Raw genomic sequence first — 26,438 nt, forward strand, 5'->3', positions numbered from 1 at the left:
GAGGGATCTTTCGCAATGACGTAATCTGGCAGAAACAACCGTACGTAGACTGGCAACACTTTTCTCTTATCAAAGGATAGAAACAGCTTAAACCGACCAAAGAAGTTCCGACTATTATGGGGGCCTTGAAAACATGTTTACGAATAGTAGGATGGATTCCAGTGGTCTTCATCACAGCAGTTATTCTTTGGGCATATTTCGCATATGTTGTTGAATTATGTTATCGTAAGTCGGCCGATTTTGACTTGTATGTTCTCACGAAATTTCACGCAATATTTTGTGCACTGTAGTGTAGGCTCAATGCCGTTCCCGGATGACTAACATTGGTGTTGTGAATACCGTTGTAATACTAGTAGTACCGTAGAAAAGTAGCCTATACAACTGCTCCGCTTAACTTTAGCATATAATTAGTAAGCTAGAAGTTAGTTACCTTACTGTACCACCGGCCTATCTGATTGATATTGCGTGGAATAAGTGTATAGCGTAGGTAAGTTGGTAATTAAAGGTTAGGTACAATTATAGAATACAGGGCCATTCATTAACTCTTCCCAGCATCCGGATGCACGGTGTGTCTGTACATGTCCGTACACGTATGACGCCCTCTAAAATCCCATCACGTATTTCATTTTGACTCCGCATCCGTGCATCCACCACGGGAGTACTAGGAAAGGACTTAAGAAGATTTTCGAAAAGTCTCCCCATATACCATCACATATTTCGTTTTGACTCCGCATCCGCGCATCCACCCCGGGAGTACTAGGAATGGACTTCGATAATTTTTTTAGATAAGTTTCAACATATACCATCACGTATTTCCAATACTGGAAGCCCCGCATGTACGAAGATTTTCCACATCAATAGTGTGTCGTTCTTAAAAGGCATCCGTACATGTGCAACGCCCTCTAAAATTCCACCACAGAAGTACTAGGAAAGGACTTAGGAAATTTTTGACTCCGCATCCAAGCATCCGCGCATCCACTCAAATAGAAAGAACTTGGACTTTGACATTTTTACTCACATATGTACTGGGGTGAGACTGAGCATCCGCGCATCCGGATGCTCAGATAGAATCGTCGAGTGGCCCTGCATTCTATAATTACTCCAAAGGTTACATGTGACCTTAGTCAGTATTTTGATATGCCTTCATGACTCTCTTTTTATCACCCACGTTAACTAAACTGAAGTAAAATTGCCGAAAAGAAATGTGTTAGTGAAATGTTTTCTTCACAACCCGTACAATTATCGTTTGTCTTGTGTTTACTTTTAACGCTGTTCAAATTCGTGTTCTGAAAAAAAATATCACGGTCATCCCGATCACCTGATGGTCTTGCAGCTAGAAAACTACTCTGATAATGACAGTATATGTAAATATTTACTTACAATCATCTAAGAATTTTTGTTAACTAAGGAAAAAGTTAAAGTTGGAAACATGTGTTCATCAATGTAAACGAAAAACCAACTGAGAGACGCCTTGTCTGATAACTGATAAGAAGAAATGTTGAAAGGAAACTTACAAAGAAAATAAAATCTATTAGCATACAAAGAAGAATTGTCCAACAGCAACATCTGTAATTTCCAGCCATGTATGCAACATTTTAACTCCTTTAAATATTCCTTGACTCAAGCCTGACGCCAGGTGTATCTTGTGAATAGTGGACTGTGATTGGTCTAATGTTACCTGTTGCATATTCGTTGTTAAACTTACAGAGCCCTGCTCAAATGTTTTCTCACTGCATGATAGGCCTGTGTTCTGGGCCGGCTGCGTGCGGGGCTATACATGTCGTATGGTATTGTGGATTGCGCAATGTACCTTTCAAGTTTTAACGATCATTTTTTGAACACGAACTGTGCTTAATGTGTTTGAAAAGATTTTCTCCATATCCTCTACTGTTAAATGAAGTTAAATAATAAGAACAACACGAAGAGGACAAGGTCACCTAACTGATTCACGCATATAAGAGCTGCATAGCCTAATGTTAGGCCTAGCTATCCACCCTCAACCACTGGTAATGGGGTGTGCCGATCGTAGCTGACAATGTCGTCTAGCAGAAAAGCTTTCTCTTGTTGCAATTTACTCTCATATTGCAAAAAGAACAGTAAATAGGAGAAACTGAAGTCAACAAATGATGGATGGAAGCTTTAACTTTTTTTTCCAGTATTTGCAATTCACATTTCAGTTTTGTTCGATTTTTTGTTTTTTTGTTTTTTTTTAAATAAAAAATAGTACCAAAATTCGGAAAAACTGGTTTCGATACTAAAACCGGTTTACTGTGCAAGCCTTATGTAGGCATACATGCCTATGCATAGGAAAAGTTTTTTAACTTCAAACAAAGTGTCTTGATTCATAACAATTCACATATTAGCCCCAACTGTGTAGGCCTAACGTTAGGCATATTTGCATTTGTGCCTACTCAGCCTTAGGAACAGGTTGTAAGGCATTACAGTAGGTGATGATGTAATGAACATTTAAACTCAAGTGCCAATTTTAAAGTGATGACTGCATTTATTCCTGGTTTAATATTGATCAGGAGCAATATTCTAGCCTTAACTGTTGGATGACTCCTTACAAAGGGATTAATGGATTTGATACTTCTGGTTAAGTTATTAGGTTTTGTTCTATTCATTCACTGCCTTAGAAACATTTATTCTCCAGTACTGCATATTATGCTATTAAATTATGTGACTTAACCTTTGAAAGGATATCAGATGTTGAGAACTTTAATAAGTGGCCATCTTAGATGGAATGGGAGTCAAAATGAAGTTGAAGGTTTACTGTCATGTTTGAGGCCAAGGTCCCCCCACAGGACTTAACAACTTAACCCCCGGTCTTCTTCTTCTTCTTCGTCATTGGTAACTTCTCACACCCACACACCAAAGTGTGCACAATGCAAACAGTCACCCAATTATATCTACAAGTTACCTTGTAAGTCCCCATACACCTGGGTGAAGATAGGCAATGGAGATAAAGTGCCTTAACCATTGACACAACTCCCAATGATCTGGTCTTAGACCACAAGTCCACTGCCTTAAAATCACTTCAGAATGGTTCCCAACTTGGCAAAAGAAGCAATACATTTGTGACAATGGTATTCAATTGTTCTACATCATTCAATGCAGTAATGCATCCATGGGTACTGTTTATAATATAATATTTATAATGCTGAGAGAATTTACAGTACTACTTCACAATATCAGTGCTGACTAATATTGTTTAGAAATGGGGTACTGGTCATGTACACTAAAATAGTTTACTAGATAAATGTGTGTGGTGCAGTATGGTACAATTTGGTCATGAAAAACAGCATTTTGAGAAACTTTTAGTCATATACAATAAATAGCTCCGGATAAGCTGTATGATGGATACTGCACCACACAGTGTTCAATATTGAGATATATATGTTGAAAAGATCTATAGACCACGTGCATCAGAACCGTAAAGATCTACTGTACTGTTAGGACTGATAAGACGTCGCCTCTGGAGAAAAAAAAAACGCCATTGCTTGTTGAAGATTATACAAGAGTGACCATTATTTTACTTCCTAGCAATGCAGAAACATCAACCTTCAAGTTTGAAGGACACCATTACAACTAATAGTGTTAATCTAGGCATGTAGCAATTAATGAAGTGAGATGAAAAGCATGGTAAACATGTTCTCCTTTGTTGTAAACCGAAACACTGTGCACAGTAATAAGTGTTTTGTTAGTTCAATAGATTCCTGAAATCATAGTACATACCATGACATGTACTGTAATTATCATCAGTCATCACTTGATAATTGTTGTGATAATAGAGATCATCCTAAAAGAATCCTTATTGTTCATAGAAAGTAAAAGCTGTCAGCACATGCATGCCACAGTTATTTTAATGAACAGTACCATACTACAGTACAAAGCATATTATTGCCCAAGCCTAGCATATTATGAAGAACGTCGGTGTTGCCCGAGTATAACGTATTGTTTAGTATGTTGGTGTTGCCCAAGCCTAACGTCTTGTAAAGTATGTTGGTGTTGCCTAAGCCTAACATATTATAAGGTATGTTGGTGTTGCGCAAGCCTAACGTGTTGTAAAGTATGTTGGTGTTGCCCAAGCCTAACGTGTTGTAAAATTGTTGGTGTTGCCGAAGCCTAACGTATTGTAAAGTATGTTGGTGTTGCCCAAGCCTAACATATTATAAGGTATGTTGGTGTTGCCCAAGCCTACCATATTGTAAAGTATGTTGGTGTTGCCCAAGCCTAATGTTTGTAAGGTGTCTTGGTGTTGCCAGAGCCTAACGTATTGTAAAGTATGTTGGTGTTGCCCAAGCCTAACGTATTGTAAGGTATGCTGGTGTTACCCAAGCGTGATGTTTGTAAGGTATGTTGGGGCTGCCCAAGCCTAACGTATTGTAAAGGATGTTGGTGTTGCCCAAGCCTAATGTATTGTAAAGTATGTTGGTGTTGCCCAAGACTAATGTATCATAATTATGTTGGTGTTGCCCAAGCCTAACATATTGTAAAGCATGTTGGTGTTGCCCAAGCCTAACGTGTTGTAAAGTATGTTGGTGTTGCCCAAGCGTAACGTATTGCCCAAGCCCAACGTGTTGTAAAGTTTGTTCATGTTGCCCAAGCCTAACATATTGTTAAGTATGTTGGTGTTGCCCAAGCCTAACGTGTTGTAAAGTATGTTGGTGTTGCCCAAGCCTAACGTGTTGTAAAGTATGTTGGTGTTGCTCAAGCCTAACGTATTATAAAGTATGTTGGTGTTGCCCAAGCCCAACGTGTTGTAAAGTTTGTTCGTGTTGCCCAAGCCCAACGTGTTGTAAAGTATGTTGGTGTTGCTCAAACCCAACATGTTTTTTCTGTCTTTCAAATTAATTTGGATTTCCTTCATGCTGTGTTATTAAGTAAAGGACATTATGTTGAACTTTCGTTTTGATACAATTTTTTTATTTTCTCTCTGCCCATTCACAGTGACAGTGAGAGTTGCCAAGGGTCAACCTTTGCTGTGTGGTGAGTACTTTCAAGTTAATTCAATGGCTTTAGTAGAGTAATTGCCAGTCTAAATTGCAAATGATACAATACCAGTGAACATGAGTGTAACTCATTTCGTTTCGATTTGTTTGTTTCAACAACACGTGTTACATATAATACAGTCTAAATAGAAATGAATGCACAAACACGGTGTGAAGGAAGTAAACTGAACACTTTCATATTCTGTTGTTTCTATATATTGAATGTGGAAAACTGCACATGTTCATATTATGAATGCAATCACATCTTTCAAAAGATATATATGTTAAGTAACTTGTACAATATGCAGGAGAGAGTCTTTAGGTATCGTTCAATTGGGGAATTCGGAAATCAAAGTTTATCTTTGATTCTTTGATTTAATTTCTCTGGGCAAATGAATGGACTATTCGATCTGTACAGTAGTTCTGTACAGTGGTTACCTCCTAACATTATAATGTAACTACTGACTTCACGTTTGTTTTCTTTCCCCTTCTAACTCTACTGTTTTCTTCTTGCTTTTACAGTATTGTACCTGCTGTTGTTTCACTTTTTCTTGTTTATGTTCCTATGGGCCTACTATCAAACAATATTCGGTAGTCACCCTGGAGTACCTGGAGAGGTTTGTGTGTTTTTCTCGTTTAAATGTTCATTTTGAAACAGTTAAATTCATTAACGGCATTAAGATCACTTTCACATGTAAGCCAAATATATGATCAAAAACCATAAAAACTGCCTGGTCAGTGGAAACTGGAATCAAAACCCTGACCACCAAGTTATTTAAGCCATGTTGTGCATTGGTGTGTATCTTTGTGTCACTCTGACCGGGTTGTGTTATATATTGGGCATAAATTTGCTACTCTTTTGTAGATTAAAATTGGTCTACTGCTACTCAGTTATGAAGCATTTAAACCACATGCAGGAAACTTTGTGTCCCACAAACTCAACGGAATGTATTATTTTTTGTTTGCAAATCTTGGAGCTTTGTAGTCATTTCCTTTGTTCATAGTGTGATTTTAGTTAGACCAAGTAATAGAATATTTTTAAGTATTTTTTTTTGGCTGGAGTAAATCAGATTGTGGCTTAGTGAACACATCTTGCTGTTTTAATATCAGCTTACCTCTGGGAACTCTGATATCTGACTGCTTTAGAAATATGTATATATCTGTTATGTTCTCAGTCAGCTCACTCAGTGCCAGGAACTACCTCCCCCCTAGGGCTCCATACATGCCCCCACCTTACACCCATAATTACAATTTAGAGGCACAACCCGACATAGAAGTGGGTATGTGTTGCCTGGAAGTGTCCATGGGGGCTCTTTGGCCTTGGGGTCCCATGATCCTAAGCTGCTCTTAGGTACTAATCTCATATGTCTATTGTATTTATCAAGCACCGAGTTGACTACTGTTGCATGTCATTAGTAATCTTACAAAATAGATGAACCGTGTAATAATTGTCTTGTTTGTTTAGTCTGCCAACATTAATTGTTTTCTTTCTTAAAGAAACAGTGAAATCGATGTAATTCCAAAATTTTTATTTCTCGCTCTTCCAGTTTTACTTATCAAGTGATGAGGTTCAAAGAATTGAATCAGAGGATCGATCCGGGGAACAACAAGAAATTTTGAAAGAAATCAGTAGAGATAAAGCCCTACCTGTCTATACGAGAACATACGGTGGCGGTAAGTGTTCCGAACGACTCATCATTTGATTGAATTTACACTGAATACTGTTCAGATCATCGTTCATAGTATGTCATTGAGCACTGTGCAGCTATTAGAACATTTTCTGTCAAATTCAAAACTACTCTTGATCAAAAGGAAAGCTCAGTTGACAATGCTGAAGGTTTCAAATCATTTTATCTTTAATGTCACAGGGTTGGCAGGATTATGTTATCATTCTGTTCATCTCAAGACCCAATAATTGTACCGTTAGCTGTTGTACAAACTTACCCCCCCTCCACCTAATCTCTCAAATCACCAAATTTTGGAGTATGTTGTAGTTCGACCTCTTTTTAAAAATGACCAACTTTATTGTCTGCTTGGAGAGGATCCAGCAACAGCCATCCGTGTTTTGACATGGAATGACCACAAATATATATGTTTCTTTTTCGCTCTTTTCACTAGGAATACGCTACTGTCACATCTGCAAAATTATTAAGCCAGACAGATGCCACCATTGCTCAGTCTGTGATCGGTAAGCCATCAATTACTCGCCGTAATTTTTCAAAACTTTTAAGATGTGATCGAAGGGATCATATGCACTACAGTATGTGAATATGTTCTGTCCCGTTGACAATTGTCAATGTGAATACTTCTTCCTGTCAGAAATTGTTGTTTTGCTTGCTACAAAGCAGCTCTGCAGGTTTATGTGAGTTACAGATAACCTGTGTCATGTGCCTCAAGTCTTGATAAAGGTTCTAGTAAATAATATCAGTTTGTACAAAGTTAGTTTAATAGTGAAATGAATATTGGCAATCAGTATACTATATAGTGTCATTGTTCCTGTAATCAACTGTACTATAATAACAAAGTGTTTTTGAGAGGTCTCCAAAGGAGGTGGATGCACAGTAAAGCATAGTGTTAAGGTCAATACTTACTGTGTGGTGCATGTATCACACTTGATATTCTGGGAACAAATTTCAACTTTTCATTTCTTCTGTTGATGCCTGTGGGCAAACTTATGAAGATGAGCATAAATAATCATAAAAATTCTTGAATTTTTATGATGATAAAGCCAGTGCTCAGTCAGCATCAATGGATTGCCTAGAAATGCAGCTGTAGATAATGCTTGAAATGGATCAGCACTCCAACTTCAATTGTACAGAATGGAGTAATCTATGGCATTGTATTTAATAACATTCTTCTAATGGCGTCTCTGTATTATGTGATGTCATGGTATGGTGTATTTATAACACATTTTGTATTGAGTCTGTAATGTATTACACAGAGTATTTGAATGATATCATGGACTCTGATCTCCATGGTTACATGGTAAGGAGTCTGCATTGAATAATTTATCTGGTATCGCATTGCAAAATGGACAAATTGCTATGCAAAATGGGCAAATTGCTCTACAAAAGTGCAAAGATGCATAGCAGTTATTGTACACAGAACGTCCACAGAAAGTTCATAGCCTTCATAATTGCAATTGAAAACGTTTACACTAAATTATTCCTTGGTCTGTATGATAGTATTGCATTTGTTGTCCCTAAAACAGACCTTTGACCTATTCTATCTTAATACTTATTTTCTTTTCTCTCCCCCTGAACAGATGTATTCTCAAAATGGATCACCACTGCCCGTGGGTGAACAACTGTGTGGGCTACGGCAATTACAAGTTCTTTGTCTTATTTTTAATGTATGCCTTGCTTTTCTGCCTCTATGTTGCTATTACTACATTGCCATACTTTGTTCAATTTTGGCAGGTGAGTTCAAAGAGATTATTATAGCTATGTACTAAGAAATAAGCATTATGTGTGGCAATGATGACTGTCAACAAAGTTTTATCGCTTCAAATGTCCAAACTTCAGTAAAGTTGAATATGATACGAGAAGAATTACAATACTCCGGGTTTTTCAGAAAGTTACCTTCACAACATGTTTGGAATGCTCTATTATAACAGAATAATTGATGATAATGAGGTTGGCACCTCATCTCAGGTTGTAATATTAATTCTTGTATTTCAACCAAAATGTATAATTTTTTATATCATCATGACACACTAGGAAAGTGTAAAACAAACAGTTGAATAAAACATAGGAATATTAGCTGAGAAAAAATAAAATAATTAGGGCCAAACAAGAAAGAAAATTCTTTGGGAGGGGAATAATGTACCCCGACCAGGCATAAGAAGTGCACTGTTGCAGTATCAAATGATTTCGAGTTTTACTCTTTTGTAGTCTCGTTGTGACTGGTACGAGACCTTCAACGGTAACAAAAAATAATGGGAAACTGTATAATAGATCTTTATGGAAGCTACTTCTTTTAAAATGGTCCGCATGGATGGTACAGTTTGTCAATGCCAACTTCTGATGTGTTTTCAGAGACTACAAAAGGTTTCAAAGAATATTCTGCAAAAAACTTTAATGACATAGCAGGATTTTAGCGTGTTGAAACTATCCATCTATGTGTCTTAATGCTCTTTCCTTAGTATCACAGGTTTGATTGTAGAGTGTTTCCTGTTGTCTACCTGTTGGTGCTTAAGTTGTATGGACAGGTACTCTTAGTGTTAACCCTAGTTATCTGAAATGTGATACTAAATATTTGCCATAAAGACAAGTTTATAGAACTGATATTGTTTGTAGCACTAATCCCTTTTTTTAATACTTTTTTTGTCATCAGATGATGAGAGATATATTTGGAGATATTAATCCATTGAATGTTAATCTTTTTCCATAGTTGCTATTTTTATGCAAGACTTCTTAAAATTTGCACCTGTTAGTGATTTTGATCTAGCTAAGCCAGATTTCCACGGCTAGGTCGGATTAATGCTTTGATCTGTCAAATTTCCCATTACACCTCGGTTTTTGCCAAACTTGAGACTTGACCATTACAGAATTCAAACTTGGGTCGGTCACATATCCATGAATAGTCAGTCAATATTTAAGCCCCCCAAAAAATCTCCATGGCTGATCCCGCATAATATCCTGGTCAAATCACCATGGCTTTGCCTGTTTAATACCTGGGTCTGTCGTATTTTCGTTTATAGTCTCGCTTCATTCCATGGGTCTGTAAAATTTCTCTGATTCGTTGAAATTTTGTACCCCGGGTCGGCAATATATTCAGGACTTGGTCCACCATGTACAGTATGTCTGCCAAAGTTCCACAACTAGACCTGTTTTGTAATTTAGTCTGCCAAATTATCCCTGTAGAGTTCCTCTTTTAATACCTGGCTCAGAACTTATTCGATACACCGTTTCATCCCCTATTCTCCGAACCTATTTAGACCAACATTTTGTAAAAATCAATTTTAAACGAACACAGTCGTATAATTTTGAATGCTTTCTCTTACCCTGAACAGAAGGGCATTGACAGCCACGGTGCTGGCGGCTTCCAAACGGTCTTTCTCTGTCTTCTAGCAGCTATGTTTAGTCTGAGTGTGTTAGCACTAACGTGCGTACACATTCGTTTGACTTTGACAAACCAGTCGACGATAGGTACAAAATAAACCTTGCGGCTCTCCTCTGCTTGTTTGACACCCTTCATCTCAAGCTTTCCTGCATGTCTTACCACTCTGCCCATTTCACTTTTTACCCAAGCTGAACAATTGTACACAAAGCTGTACTTAATAACCATACCAAAAATAAAATCCCATTTTCATTTTCTTTGCAAAATGATGGATAAGAGAATAATATCTTTGTTTATGCAGACACAAATCTCAGTATAAAGACATAAACATTAATATTAATAAATACAAATACATAAACCAGTCTGGTATTAAACATTGTGATCTTAATCTTGGGATTAGTTGATTTACTAGATATAATATTTAAGTTTTCCATTCTGGTTTTGCATACGGAAATATTTTGTTAAACACTTGGTACAGTAGTCACTCTGTCCTTCCAAAGTTGAAGACAGCAAAACTTGCTTGAGCAATCAACATCTTCCATCCTCAAGACGTCTGATCCTTACAACCTCCATGCAAGAACTATAACTTCGATCCTCGGGTACTTATAATATATGTTATCTGTCACTATACACCAACTCTGCTAGTAATCTAACTCAGTTTCTTTGTCACCGTAAATCAACTGGTACTCAAAATGAAATCCTCATGTAACTTAAATCAAACCCTGGTAGTAGTTTAACAATCTCACAATCAGATCATATGGTACTCTGAATCAAATTATTGGGTTCCCTTAATCAAGGCCCTTTGTAACTCAAAATCACATCCTCTGGAACTCTAAAACAGACCCTCATGTAATCTATTTCAAAATTCTCAAGTACTCTTAGCTCAAATTCTCTGGTACACTTAATCTAGTCCTATGTCACTCCTCATCAAATTATCTTGTACTCCTATTTCAAATTCTCTCGTAATCTAAACCAAAATCGGCAGCTACTTTTAATCCAATTTAAAACAAGTTCTCTGGTACTCAAGATCGATTTCTTTCATATGCTTTTTTTTATTTCAAAATAAAATCTTCTGGTACTCAAATTCAAAATCCTCTATAATCTTGGAACAAGTTGTATCTTGTACTCTAAATAAGCCTGGTTGGTACTAACATCGCATTTCTGTTAGCCCGACCTCATGGTATGATATCGAAACAAGGGAATAGTAGTCAGTTATAGATCAAACATTTCTCCCATGTTGAAATATTTGTATATTCTTTGCAGCATAGCCAATCTTTATAGCCTTTCCAGTTGGAAAGCCTTGCTCCATGGCAGTGTTGGTCTTAACGCCAGCTTTCTCAATTGATCAATTAGCTTCATTCTCTGTCTTCCACGTAGGATATGCAAGACAGCGATGCCGCCCGTTTTCACATCCTCTTCCTCTTTTTGGCGTCGATAATGTTTGCAATCAGTGTCACAATTCTGTTCTGTATGCACATCAGACTGAGCTTGGTTAATCAGAGCACTTTAGGTATGTACACGACGATGCCTAAACAATCGTGATATTTGCTTCAAACAGATTCTTGGGAGGTTTTGAAAAAAAAAGAAAAACGACAAAAAGTAACCTGAAATTGATCTGGATGGTATTCTTTCTATGTCTAAAGCCTTAAATTGATGGCAAAAAAATGTCAATTTCTTATCATATTTAATAAAAAATTATGGTAAGGTGAAAAAAGGTTGAAATATCTGAAGTATCGATGAAAGAAAAAACAGAAAATAGATTTCCCAAAACGAATGATAATCTAGCTAATGTGAATAGTGGTCATATGGTTGGAAAAAAATATTCAGGGAGAAAGTATAATATAGTCTATATTGTAAAGTGCGATGTCTTCTCCATTCTTGCGACAGGCATGAAAATCTATGCATTTCTGTTTTCTGCTTTTCTTTCGCATATTTGCAGTTTTCCATAAATGCTCACCAAATATTCATTAATGTCCTATTGGAATTAGAGCCCATTTTTTTGGCATTAGTATTTCAATGCTTTGCATATTACAGCTATCCAGCCATCATTGCATTCATCTCCATTAGTCACTCATTGGTCGTCATAAACTTGTATTCTTAGTCTTTCTTGAATTTCGATTTTAATGCAAAGGAAGCAGTTGGTACTAAGAAGAGGGTTTCCCCTGGAATTCATTTTGTGAGGTAGCTGCCTCTCTGATTTTCGCTCCCACCTCGCAAAAATATTACCAACCTCACTGCTTCAGAGAAGGAATAAGAAACGCAATGATTGCAATCCTATATTTTATACTCATGCCATCATCTGACATTGAAAAAAACTTGTCGGTGAACACAAAATTATAGCAACAAGTAGATCTCCTAATTTAACATAGCATTTTGATCTAATTTATTAAGATGATTGACATTAGCATGGTTAACAACATTTTCCTGGCTATCATCCCCATCCCCCCCTCTTCCTCCTGGTATACTCATATCCCTCCAGTGTAATAAACTAGTTACCGCCTCTCCCAGGAGGAATCCCAGAAGAAACCCTGTAAGAACTTACTAAAACAGGAGGCATGACACCAACCATCATAATGGCCCATGTGGTATAGATATTGTGATGATCGAATTCCCCAAAAGTGCTATTAAAGAAAATTCTTCCATTTTGTGAGGTATCAAAGGTGTCATGTTCCTTAAAACACATGGCTGAAGACTTGAGCAAGTCTATATTTAACATCATTATGCCATCACATGTGCTTCAGTTTATATGTTTCCTGATGTATTATGATGTTCACATTCTGGAATGTAGGTGGGTATTTTTCAAATGCTGTTCAGCCAAAATATTGAAGTTCATAGCATGACCTAAATGATGGCATTGGTCCAAAGTGTCAAGAACATTCTACCTTGAAAATATTACAAGAAGAATGAAACAGAATGAAAAAAAGAGATAGAGAATTTAAAAAACATTCCCAATACTAGTGGCAGTATTAAAGATCCACAAAATGACCCAGACACAACTCTAAAGCTACAATATCTCTTGAAAGTAGCAAGAGCTTTCTTTAGCTTCGTTTGGAGAGTTTTTCATCACATTATCTCCAAAGCTATGGTGGTAGTTTGGGAAATGGTTCTTCTGTAAGTTCTTGGTGTTGGTTTATTGTTCTTGATTTCAATATATTAATGTTATTGGTTTATGGTATTATGATATATTATTGTAAAACTAAACATTTTACAAAGGAATTTGATCTAACCAGACAGAATCCCCCTGTTTTATGTTACTTGTAGTTCCATCTATGTGGTATCACGTTAACATTGGATGGCAGGACTAGAAGTTCCCTTTCCTCGTCAGTCTAAGGGGAAAGTATTTAAATCAGGAACTAAAGATGATATTTCCAAGTTTTGAAAAAAGAACTATTTTTTTGTGCATTTTGATTATGTTGTGTTAGGTTTTGTTTCACATATTTTGATCTTTCTCTCTATTGTTGAACTTTAACCTTTGTACTCTTTATTCAGAGTCATTCCGTTCGCCCATATTCCGCCACGGACCTGACAAGGAAGGATTCAGCCGTGGTTCCGCCAGTGGCAACTTCCACGACATATTTGGGAGCAGAAAGAGCCACTGGTTTCTACCGATGTTCACGAGGTGAGGGGCGATAGCCGACTCATTTTGGGATTTGTCTTTCACTTTTGCATGGCAGGCCTTGAAATTCAGACTGTCTACTGGCTCGATGCCAGTGGATTTTGCTGTTTGCCAGTAGGAAAAAGGACAGAAACTGGCAATTGCCTGCAAGTAGACATTAAACACTTTAAACACATGGTAACCAAGTCAAGTGCTGGTCGTTGTTTTAAACGTCTTGGCTAATTTTAAAATGTCTAAAAAGTCTCACCAATTCATGGAGAGTAAACTACTGGTTGTGATAATTAGCGAATACTGATATTGAAGATGTATCAACTTCTGATTGATGCTGACTGTGCATCCTAGTGTAAGCTTTATTACAGTGTTATGGTATTTTATTTGACAGGGTGAACTGCTGAATGCATGCTTGAAATCACGATTCAGACTTTACCTATATACAAGGTTTAACTTAAGTGGATCATTGATATTAATGTTCTTGTATATCATGTCTAATATTAGTGCTGGTGACGGGGTGAACTGGCCAATGCAAGCCCGTGATCAAGACTCGGATCGTCTCTTGGATGATGACCGAGATGAAGATCTAAGTCCTGGAGAAGAGTCTCCATCTCGAGGTAATAGCATCATCATGTTTCATACTAGTTCTCTGCCTTGTTTATATATATACTTCATATTTTTGTTAATTACTATATAATAAAATACATCACAAATCTATAGTTTATGTTCACATATACATATTAATTAATTAACAAGTAGAACAATAGTGAGGAAGAACAAAGATGAAATTTATGGATATAAGAGATTTATACAACTCAAGGTTAATGTCTCATCAGGTGTACAAACCAGTGGTCATTAACACTCTGTACCTACTTCAAATTAACTATTTAATGAACTCAACAGCAAATAGAGCCGAATTGAGATCATCTTGCCTAACCCTTATTCTTGGTATTACAAACAACTAGGTATAATCTTGTTGATTGCTTAAATTGTTGTCTATGGCCTCTATAAATCATTTCTAGCTGTCAGAAACACCGGAGGCTAGAGCTTGGGTATCATGTCATTGATTCCTTAGGTCTTGTACTCTGTGCACTCTATATTTCCTGTGTTAGAAAAACAACCTATGCTATAGATGAGGGATCATTTCATTGGTTCCTTAGGTTTTTTCACTGTGCACTACATTTAGATTTCCTGTGTTACAACCTAGGCCAGAGCTCAGGTATCATCTCATTGGTTCCTTAGTTATTGTACTCTTTGCACTCTACAGTATTTATATTTCCTGTGTTACAAACAACCTAGGTTATAGCTGAGGGATCATCTCATTGGTTCCTTAGGTTTTGTTCACTGTGCGCTACATTTAGATTTCCTGTGTTACAACCTAGGCCAGAGCTCAGGTATCATCTCATTGGTTCCTTAGTTATTGTACTCTTTGCACTCTACAGTATTTATATTTCCTGTGTTACAAACAACCTAGGCTATAGCTGAGGGATCATCTCATTGGTTCCTTAGGTTTTGTTCACTGTGCACTACATTTAGATTTCCTGTGTTACAACCTAGGCCAGAGCTCAGGTATCATCTCATATATTCCTTAGTTATTGTACTCTTTGCACTCTACAGTATTTATATTTCCTGTGTTCCAAACCACATCGGCTATAGCTGAGGGATCATCTCATTGGTTCCTTAGGTATTTTTCACTGTGCACTACATTTAAATTTCCTGTGTTACAACCTAGGCCAGAGCTAAGGTATCATCTCATATATTCCTTAGTTATTGTACTCTTTGCACTCTACAGTATTTATATTTCCTGTGTTCCAAACAACATAGGTTATAGCTGAGGGATCATCTCATTGGTTCCTTAGGTTTTGTTCACTGTGCACTACATTTAGATTTCCTGTGTTACAACCTAGGTCAGAGCTAAGGTATCATCTCATTGGTTCCTTAGTTATTGTACTCTTTGCACTCTACAGTATTTATATTTCCTGTGTTCCAAACAACATAGGTTATAGCTGAGGGATCATTTCATTGGCTCCTTAGGTTTTGTTCACTGTGCACTACATTTAGATTTCCTGTGTTACAAACAACCTAGGCCAGAGCTCAGGTATCATCTCTTTGATTCCTTAGGTTTTGTACTCTTTGCACTTTATTTATATTTCCTGTGTTCCAAACAACATAGGCTATAGCTGAGGGATCATCTCATTGGTTCCTTAGGTTTTGTTCACTGTGCACTACATTTAGATTTCCTGTGTTACAACCTAAGCCAGAGCTCAGGTATCATCTCATTGATTCCATAGGTCTTGTACTCTGTGCACTCAAGTTACATTTCATGTGCTACAAACCTAGGCTAGAGCTGAGGGATCATCTAGGTCTTGTGTTCTGTGCACTCCATCAAACCTTAGGAATCGTCTCAAAATATCATTATATACCTAAAACTTGTGCCCTATTCAAACATTCTTACAGTATGTTACCAATACTGCCTTACAGCACGCTCTCAAATATTTCTTGTGTTAACAGCAATCTAGACCAGAGCTCAGGGACCCTGGTTGTTCAAATATTGTGCTCTATGAATTTATCAAACATGTTTATCTGATATATATCTCAGTTGACTCATGAATATTTTGTTTATTTATTTTAATTTTTGGTGCCTCTTTCAGATACCCAACAATTCAAGAAGAGTATACAGGCTGGCACAAAGTACGACAGCACAAGTAACGATGTGGTAGTTCCTATTGAACCAAACACAGGTACCCAATAATGCTTGATGCTACAGCAACATGGTTACATGTAAGAGCTAAAGTGCAGTTTGCTTACCTATCTCATCCATACTAACAAATATACACATCTCTAACTTCCAAATCTATGCTAATTATCTTCTCTTTTTCTCAAGGTCACTAAGATGTGATCTTTAAATTTTCTTAATAAACAAAAATTAAGAAAAATATATTTGCAGCTGCATCAGAAGTTATATTTGCCCTTTTTTGCTATCAAGAAGAATCTAAAACATCGGAAAGAACGGAAAGGATATTTGTAACTGAAACTGTAATTACTATACATAAATAAAATACAAACTACACTAGTGATGGATAAATTTCTCTTGTTCCAAACATTTAGCTCATATGTTACCATTTGCTTGTGAGCCTATACTTGGTTACATTTTTTTGAAAATTATTTTCTTGGTTACATGTTGTACCATGAACATGGGACTAATACTCACAGTTGTTCTTGTTGTAAATGTCTCTCCATTGAACCTAGTAAGATCCAACTAGTCGGTTGTAAGTTGCTTGAATTCCTTCAAGCAGTCTTTTACAGAGAAAGCATGACAGCTTTTGCTGCCATAAGTCACAGTCTTAAGTTTGAATCCATTTTTCCTTATTTGTTCAGACTACGACTTACCGCAGTTAGTGCTTCTTTACCTTGAAAATGATGTGTAAACCTTGCCATGACAGAGTTAATCAGTCGAATGAGCCTGTGAATGAAGTAAATGGAGTAGAACTAGATTTGAGCAGCTTTTTAGGAGTCAAAAAGGAAGTTAAATGCCTGGCAAGCAAAATGTTTTGTAGATAAAAAGTTATGATTTCTTATTGTAACTGCTTTCTTTCACAGTATTGAAAGGAAAATCAGAGACAGTTAACTTCTTAATCAGGTTATCCCCAACATCAGTTTGTTAAAGTTTATTCACAATTAACTGATCAGAGTGTGGGATGTTTACATTAAATACTCTCTTGTCTCCTTCTGTTTGTAACCAGTCTCCATTGGGGTGAGTTTTTCAGCGGGATAGGTGCATGTGCATTTGACGACTAGCAAAAATATTACGTAGGTGAATTTAATTTCCAAGGTATCTTACTTTTTGTTAAGCTTACAATGCTGGTTCCACCAATAATGTTCACTACGAACGAAACATGTTTGCTCCTCGTTTATGTAAAAGATTTTCTAATCCAAACTGATCTTCTTCATTAAAGGACTTCTTCACCAGATACTGTAGATGACTCCTATTGATATTTATGGTAATTGTATAAAAAATTGAAAATGGTACCAACATGGAACCTGCACTGGAAGTAATATTCAACTTCGCCATAACTCTTATTTTTAGGGGGCGAAAAAAGCACAACTTATCAACCTGTTGGGGTAGGACTTGAAAACAACAAAAGTCTTTTGCCATCACTGCCACCTACAAGATTCATCGTTTAATTTCTTTCTCTTTTCATTTTCTTTCTTGATCTTTATTTCAATCAGTAGTAAATCTGCACCATTTACAGCTTCACCCAAGAATAGAATTAGCAAAATAAAAAAGCAACGCAATGGCTTTCCCAAATGTAATTTCTTTAGTAAAACAAAGGTTCTGTAGTTAGCAATGCCTGCCTTGGCAATGAAGTGGATCTAATCTTCACTCTAGGGGAATGGTCATTATTACGTTCATAAAATGGGATCCTGCAGGTTGTGGGCCGAGACATGTCGATTGAAACGTAGTCACACAAATCTAGAACCACAGTCCACTGTGCTGCTCCTGATATGAATGGCCTTTTCTCCCATCTCTAATGGTGTTACAGATACAGAGAAAATGGTGTTCTTGGCAGGCTATTAATAGTGGTATCAGGGAGGTTATAAACAACATTATACTGTTGTATATATATATATATATATATATATATATATATATATATATATATATAGTGTACTTCCATGTCATGCTTCAAAGCACCTGTACTGACAGTTTTGAGTCGCATGACATATCCTGTTACTATCAGATGAAGGGTTCGTAAACCGTTCACAGTTAGCACAAGTGATTCAAAGCATTCTATGTGGGATAGAGTGGTATTAGCGTTGCCCCAACTGGTTGAAATTGCTAAGATTACAGATGGTATTAAAGAAGCCTAATCTCTCAATATCATTGGTAGGGTCAGACAATCAGTCCCCTTTTACATATATGTTAATTCATATATGAACACTGGTGTTTGGTACTAATTTGTTTGTTTTGTTATTTGATAATTTTAAAGTATCTCATCCTGGCCTTTGTTCCATGGACATATTATGGAATTTCAGGACTATTTTATGCATGATGTAATTATACCAATGTCCAACATCTCAGGTAGTATGCTATAAAAGATTTCTCTCTTTTCGTATCTCAACTTTGCCGTAGAAAAACCTGCCTTCGTGCAGCTGTTCCTGATTTCAAGTCTCCCTTCATGCAAATACACAGTCATGCTGCACAAAAAGTATTTGATAGTTGGTGCATATGAAATGTCACACATGATTTTTGACTACCATAAAGAAAATCTAAATAAAATAAAACTATTAGCAAACTGCTTATCCACTAGAGAGCCTGTGTAATAGAATGTGTAAAAGTAAGTTGGCCTGACGTTTCGATCCTAGCAGGATCTTCTTCAGAGGCTAAAGAAGATCCTCTGAAGAAGATCCTGCTAGGATCGAAACGTCAGGCCAACCCACTTTTACACATAAAGAAAATCGGGCGTGACTTCAGACCCAATCATCAACAATTTAACCCTGGCTTACCAAACTGTCAAAGTAGATGCGCCTAGCCATACCCTGCAGTACTCTCCTCCTAACATCAACTGGTTTAACATTGGGCTATAATTCCTCTTTCTTCCATTTATCCTTGAAATGAACAAGTTTCAGCATGAACTTCAGTCTAAATGAATTGAAATGTGCATTATTGATGTTTCATTGAGACAGTCAGCCCAAGACTTGATTTCCGAGGCAAGTGTCTGGCGGACAGTATGGAACGTAATAAAAATTTTAACAGTTGTCCAAGACAACCACATTTCTTTTCGGACGACCAAAATCACCCTTGAACGTTGTCTGGCAGACGACTCGTTTTTAACATGAAATTCAGATTGCATTATAACATATAATCCCAATCACCACTTTTTAGAGATATTGGAAGTTTGAAACAAAAATTAGTAGTAGGACTATGATCCACCTGAAGGGGGAATTTTACTGCTCCAAAGCTGCTGTTCAAATTATCAAACGTACACATCTCTACTCCAGCGTACACATAGATCATTCTCTTGTTAGTTTGCAACAGTTTTTGGACATGAACCAAAATTAAGACCTGGTTTGTTTGAAGGACCACAGGAAAATCCCTTAAAAAAATTGCTCTTGGAAGGCCTTTTTATGGTGGTTACCCTAGTCGCAGTGGTAGAGCACAGCCAATTAAACATCGCATATATATTTATATTTCTACTGATATCTGCTTTTTTCATCTGTATTTTCTGTTTTGACAGGTGATAGAGTCCAACTTGTCCTAGAGCCTGGTCACATTGCTGGAACCACTTAAAACGAAGAAGGACAGGGAGGCAGACATTGCCTTGGGTATGGGAACCCATTGCTAAGTGAAGGATTCAGAATGCAAATGCAAAGCATTCCTGGATTTGTACTACTCATGCATCATCATCATTGGCAGCCATTGTTGTTTTTATATGTGTTTTTTGTCTAGCTGCTACCCAGGGTTATTTTTTTTTTGTTCTATGTAATTCCAGTTTTCCTGTATTTCCTGTCTTTGCTCTACAATTTAGAAGAAGAAATAGTCAGTCTGTTAAATGCTTTTGCCTTGTTTTATATTCTTAGATAGATCTGTTATGTGTCAGTGTCGTCTAGTGTAGGGCTATTGTGAGATATATATTGTACAGTTTTAGGAAACCAAATTAAAAGTCAGAATGGCTCACACAGACTTCAGAGTACATAATTTGTACTTGGAAATCAGTTGAACCGAAAGAATATTTGTACCCCAAAGGACTTCCCGACCCCTCAATTTATCTCACCACCTCCTCTTACTATATAACGTGCAATTGATTTCATTATCTCCATATGATGGAGTCAGAGTGGTCAGTCGTGATGTCTTTGCATTTATTTGCATATTATTTGCATTTATTTGCATTTCTTTGCACTGTTCTGTGGAGTGTCTTTCAATAAAACAAATACACGGGGTTGTGTTCCAACTGAATATAGGAAACTGGAGGAGAAATATGCACAATTCCAAATTTCAGTAGGATCAACTGTCTCACAATTCAAATATCTCTTTTGGAGTATGCAGCTGTTCACTCTTGAGTATGTTATTTGCTGCTCACACAAAGTATGTATTTTGCTGCTCACACAGAGTATGTTATTTGCTGCTCACACAGAGTATGTTATTTGCTGCTCACACAGAGTGTCATTTGCTGCTCACACAGAGTACGTTATTTGCTGCTCACACAGAGTATGTTATTTGCTGCTCACACGGAGTATGTTATTTGCTGCTCACACAGAGTATGCCATTTGCTGCTCACACAGAGTATGTTATTTGCTGCTCACACAGAGTATGTTATTTGCTGCTCACACAGAGTATGTTATTTGCTGCTCACACAGAGTATGTTATTTGCTGCTCACAGTGTATGCCATTTGCTGCTCACACAGTGTATGCCATTTGCTGCTCACATGGAGTATGTCATTTGCTGCTCACACAGAGTATGTCATTTGCTGCTCACACAGAGTATGTTATTTGCTGCTCACACAGAGTATGTCATTTGCTGCTCACACAGAGTATGTCATTTGCTGCTCACACAGAGTATGTTCTTTGCTGCTCACACAGAGTATGTTCTTTGCTGCTCACACAGAGTATGCCATTTGCTGCTCACACAGAGTATGTTATTTGCTGCTCACACTGAGTATACTATTTGCTACTAACACTGGGTATGAACTACTTGGAGTTAAGCAAAGACATTGTATTAATGGAGGGTGGTCCGATGTGTTATAAGTCTATTTGCTGAATGACTACTGAAATGGGTTTCATGACATAATAGCATCGAAAACATATTCAACTTATTTGTAGATCGTTTGTCGCACAAATTTGTAATGTTTATATAAACTATTACCTAGATTTGATTTTGCGTACATCTGGGGTTTTTTTTGTCTTTTCCTTCTCTATGAAAAATCTGAATATTTTGGTTATCATCAGTTGACCTTTATGTTAACAAATTTGTCGTCAGCATTTTAGTACTCCCCTTATTTTATGTACGAGACTACGGTGTGAAAGGCTTGTTTGTACAAATCATTGTATAACTGTATGCGGTTTCCAATGATTTCTATATCATATCCACTGCTCCTTGTACTGGATAATGTTTCTTCACTTTGAGTCTGGGCAGATTTATTTTGGATGATAACTTGTTTATATTTGCAATTATTTGTACTTCACAACAAATTATTTTTTTAAATTGCTACTGGGGAAATCCTTGTGAACAGTAGTGTTGTTTCCAGTATGATAAATTCTTACTCTGCAGTGAAAGTTACTAGGGTGAAACTCACTGGTAGTTTTTCTGGAATTATTATGCCGGTGGATGAAGCGTTCTTAAAAATAGTACTTCTGCAAACAAGGAATATTTGATGGGGAAAATATCAATTATAATTCCTTCACTCTGTTTATTATAATGATTTTTACACAAGACCATAATTTTGGTGTCCAATATAAAAGCAGCCCTCGGCCTTTGGTCTCCAATTTCATCAATACCCTGCCAAGTACCCACTGCAGCGTAAGATGGAGATTAATCAAACTAAAAGAGCCTCCAAGAAATTTTTTCGTCAAATTGAAACTTAAAAATTTGGATCGATTAGAGATTTTATCTTTTTGGTTTGTAAACATTTTCAGAAATTCTCAGTTGAAATTATCCCAATGTTTTCTTCATTTTAGTTGAAAATAAACTTGACTCATCAAGCTTGTTAACTGCATTGTTAAGATATTTTGATATTGATGTTTAAGTTAAATCATCTGTAAGTAGAATAGTCTGTCTGTGAATAAATTTCTGTCTTGACAGTGAAGGAAACAAGTTGCGATCATCGTGAGTACTTTAAACAGAAACATGCTGTATTGAAACAGCCACACTCTGTTGGTACCTTGCTGAACCATAACACAAAATATAATTTACCCACCCCCCCTCCCCCCCCCCCAAAAAAAAAATCTGTCTAAGTTTGTAGTATGCAACCAGTTTTTGTGATGCAAGCACATACAGTAAACTTTTGTAGGTATTACTGAAATGTTTGTACTTTGTTTACTTTTTCTTTGTAGTTTTAATCATTTAATTACTGGTGTATGTGCATTATTTTGTACTATTGATTCATTTACAGCAACCAAAACATATTTTGATTATAATCAAGAAATATTTTCACTTCTGCTTTTTCTTCTTTTTGGGGGGCTAGAGTTCAGTACATGTGTTATAATCAAGCAAATATAGTGTGGAGAGGAAGTCAACTTTTTTTCTGAAGTCATTGCTTACAAAGATTTCTTCTGAATTTAAAAGCCAGATAGTAAATATCCACCATATATTCCAGACTTTTTTCATCATTTTTTCTTACCAATTTGTTTTGTTTTGTTTTCCAGTTTTGTACATACCTTAATTTTTTTTCTGTTTTGTAGTTGATTGCTAAATTTATCACAAAGTTTGGTACCAATACGGAAATTATTTCTTATGTTTACTTCTTCAGAATGTACAACTTTGTTGAACAGTGAAGGATTTCACAACGATTTTAGATCAACATTTTCTTTGTGTAAGTTAGAGAAGTTTAATACACAAATGTGTACACTTCATCAGAATGCTATACAGTACCTACATAAATTTAGTAAATTTGGAAGAAGCACTTATCTTATAAATGTCTTCCTCTATTTGAGGACCAAGTCCTTTGTCACTTTTCACCCAGATGACTGGATTTTGAGGCAACTTAGTCTTAATTTTGTCACTTTCTGAAAAGGTTTCTTACAAACCCCACCCATGTGATGTTGCTGAAAATACCATTATGATTGATCAAACATCCACCAAAATTTAATTTAATTTCTTTATCACATCATACACAGATATATGAAAAAGTATGTTTCAAAGAATATGTAAGGATGTATACATTCATATGCAAATGAGAATGATAAACAAAATTCTAAAATCTTTGGAGGCTTGTTTAGTAGGTCACTTCCTATATAACACAGTATAACGAAATGCACACAAACAAACAGCAATGCTAAGAAGTAGGAAATATGTGGACCTAGAAACTTAATATAAGAGAGTAATTTCTTAGTTTTCTACTGAATTATGAAACAGCACTACATAATAAATTAGCAATGAATTTCTCAGACAATTTTGTGGCACTATTTCATCTGTTCTAAAACAGTACTGCCACCCAAGTTCGAATTGATTCTGAACATTTTACTTTTCTTAATACTTTTTCACGGTTTTTGTTACTATTGGAATCTGATCTCAACTTATGAACTACATTGCTGTGAAATCTTTAAAAACATTGAAAAGTGCCAATTAGTTGTATCAAAATCACCACATACAGCTACTGTAAAAAAAAATTATGATATAGGCTATGTTAAGGGTAAAATTTAACATACATTCACATACATTTACCCACAGTTAATACATGCAAGACTCATTAACATACATATTATCACTGCATTCGGAAACAGCCACAACCAGGCGTTGCCTCCCTTGTGTGACATTTTAACAGGTGCTTACAGCAGTGTGTTGAAAGTGTTAATGTATTTTTGAACACAACTGGGACATTCCTCAGCTCAAGATTGGTTGTTTATTTTGAGAATGCTTTCATTATTTTGTTGTTTATTCAATTATATTCTTCTGGATTCTTAATGTAAATGTTGCAATATAAGGTGACTGACTGTTGGTTGCTCGTTGTGATAATTCATAAGTTATGTAAAAGTCTTGAGTAAAAGCACTGTCAGTCTTTGTGTGCCAGAGAGGAGTACACAGTAATAAATGTAATTGAGCCAATTTTGTTCATTGATTGTGTTTATTTCATCCTTTCCCCCTGTACACTCCAGGCTTTTTCTTGGACACTTTGAGCAAGTCAGTATAAAGAACAGTTTCCATGTTAGGTACTGCTTACTGTGGAACCGAATCCAACAAAGATTTTTTTTTTTAAGTTTCACACATAATTGTTGATCTGAAGAGCAAACACAGCTGAACGTAAAATTCCTTCCACTGTTGCATTTCCCCCGACTGACAATGGGAGGAAGTGAGGGTGAATGCCCCTATTCCCTCTCTTTGTGTGGGAGGCAGTGAGGGTGAATGCCCCTATCCCCTCTCTTCGTGTGGGAGGTAGTGAGGGTGAATGCCCCTATCCCCTCTCTTCGTGTGGGAGGTAGTGAGGGTGAATGCCCCTATCCCCTCTCTTCGTGTGGAAGGTAGTGAGGGTGAATGCCCCTATCTCCTCTCTTTGTGTGGGAGGTAGTGAGGGTGAATGCCCCTATCCCCTCTCTTTGTGTGGGAGGTAGTGAGGGTGCATGCCAGTGGCGGCGGAATTGGGGGGCTCAGCCCCCCAATGAAAAAGTTGAGGGGGCAAATGCATGATAAGCCCCCCCAATATTTACCTAGGCTCCGAAACGTGCATCTGCCCATTTGCATACTTGTCGATCTGCCCGATGCACACGTATACTATATAGGTGTAATAATTAAATATGATAATTGATTGTCTGTATCATGCCTCATCGAATATTGGCGTTTAAAATAAGAGGGTAATAAGCTAAACGCTACACTCATCAACATTTGCGTTTACACTACGAGTACACGCATGGCGTGGAACATGGCTTTATGTTTAAACGCAATCAATAATTTAAACGAACAAAAACACAATAGGCCTATTAGCATTTCACCTGTACTGTAAAGGGTACATGCATTCATGACATGATGACAGTGCTAGGTCATAGAAATTTGTTGGCAACTGCACATGGTTTTGGAATTACCCATTTGTTGACACTAAGATATGCTTTCTGTTTTTTCTTATGACATTTATTTAATTCAGGGGCGTCGGAGCCGGTACGGGCAGGTCCGGCGAAAGCCGGACCAATATTCACGACGCAAATAAAAGAGAAAAAAAGTAGGACTAAAAAATGGAAAAAAAAATCTCGGAGGTATATGTTTCATTTACAATGATGACGGCAAGTAGGCTAAATGTGACTACTCTGGCATGGCAGGGGTCTTGTTTTCAAGCTCTGGAAGTGCCATTTCCTGCAATCTGGGAGGCATATTTTCAAAATTTTCTCCATTACGCTACGCGCCAACCATGGTGGCGCGTAGCCTAGTTTGACCTACCAAACGTCCCCCCGTTAATTATGATAGTTGGCCACACTCTGAACCGCCGTACCAATCAAAAATAGCTTCAGACGCCCTTGTAATTATTGCATTTAATTGCAAGTAGTAATATACTACACTCAAAAACGTCTTTGCAAGTACACGTCGAGTAATAGCTACTCTCTTAAAACACCATCGAATATACAAATTACAATGTTTTTACAGATTTTTACGTGCAATCTGAGAAATTGCAGGCTTGAGACCCATGTTTTAGGGCTAGGTATTCGCAGCATAAAACACTCGGGAAGTGCCGTTTCCGGCCATCTGGGGGGTTTGAAAAACCCAAAATTTTCTTGTACGCTCCGCGCCAACCGATGGTGGCGCTCCGCTTAGATAGTCTCCACATATTAGCCCCCCCAATAATTTTCCCGTTCCGCCGCGCCTGTCTGAGGGCATTCAGCGATAGAAAATTTTCAAAAGGGGAGGGGTACCCTCTCCCTTTAGACCCCTCCCCCATATCACTCTAATGCCACTTGGCCCCTCCCAAACAAAGGCCCTGGATCCGCCAGTGGTTAGAATGCAGGTCTAATTCCCGCGAATTGCGGGTCAGTTGGGAGCTCTGCATTTAATTTTAAACCAGAAAACGAAAAGGTTTAGACTAGTCTACCACTGCTATTCCTCTCGATTTTTTAAATTTCCAATCATATGAAATTTCCT

General features: G+C 37.1%; 1 protein-coding gene across 4 annotated transcripts; it reads left to right on the forward strand.

Annotated features, from left to right (window-relative positions):
• The first annotated feature begins 58 nt into the window (after positions 1-58).
• Positions 59-24,422, forward strand: LOC139979551 (palmitoyltransferase ZDHHC20-B-like). 4 transcript variants are annotated; one of them, XR_011797207.1, is made up of 12 exons: positions 59-225; positions 4,951-4,989; positions 5,514-5,608; positions 6,539-6,665; positions 7,110-7,179; positions 8,257-8,410; positions 10,006-10,141; positions 13,542-13,671; positions 14,164-14,276; positions 16,311-16,440; positions 17,616-17,660; positions 19,899-24,422. XR_011797207.1 is itself a non-coding variant. In XM_071990478.1 (11 exons), the coding sequence occupies exons 1-10, from the start codon at positions 117-119 to the stop codon at positions 16,409-16,411; spliced, it is 1,074 nt and encodes a 357-aa protein (XP_071846579.1). In that variant the 5' UTR covers positions 59-116; the 3' UTR covers positions 16,412-16,440; positions 19,899-24,422. The 4 variants fall into 4 exon arrangements, 3 of the variants coding, with proteins under 3 accessions (XP_071846579.1, XP_071846577.1, XP_071846578.1); XM_071990478.1 differs by lacking the exon at positions 17,616-17,660; XM_071990476.1 differs by lacking the exon at positions 17,616-17,660 and having other exon boundaries at positions 16,311-16,400.
• Positions 24,423-26,438: the final 2,016 nt, after the last annotated feature.

Source organism: Apostichopus japonicus, chromosome 14 (genome assembly GCF_037975245.1).
Source record: "Apostichopus japonicus isolate 1M-3 chromosome 14, ASM3797524v1, whole genome shotgun sequence".
Classification (NCBI taxonomy): domain Eukaryota; kingdom Metazoa; phylum Echinodermata; class Holothuroidea; order Aspidochirotida; family Stichopodidae; genus Apostichopus; species Apostichopus japonicus.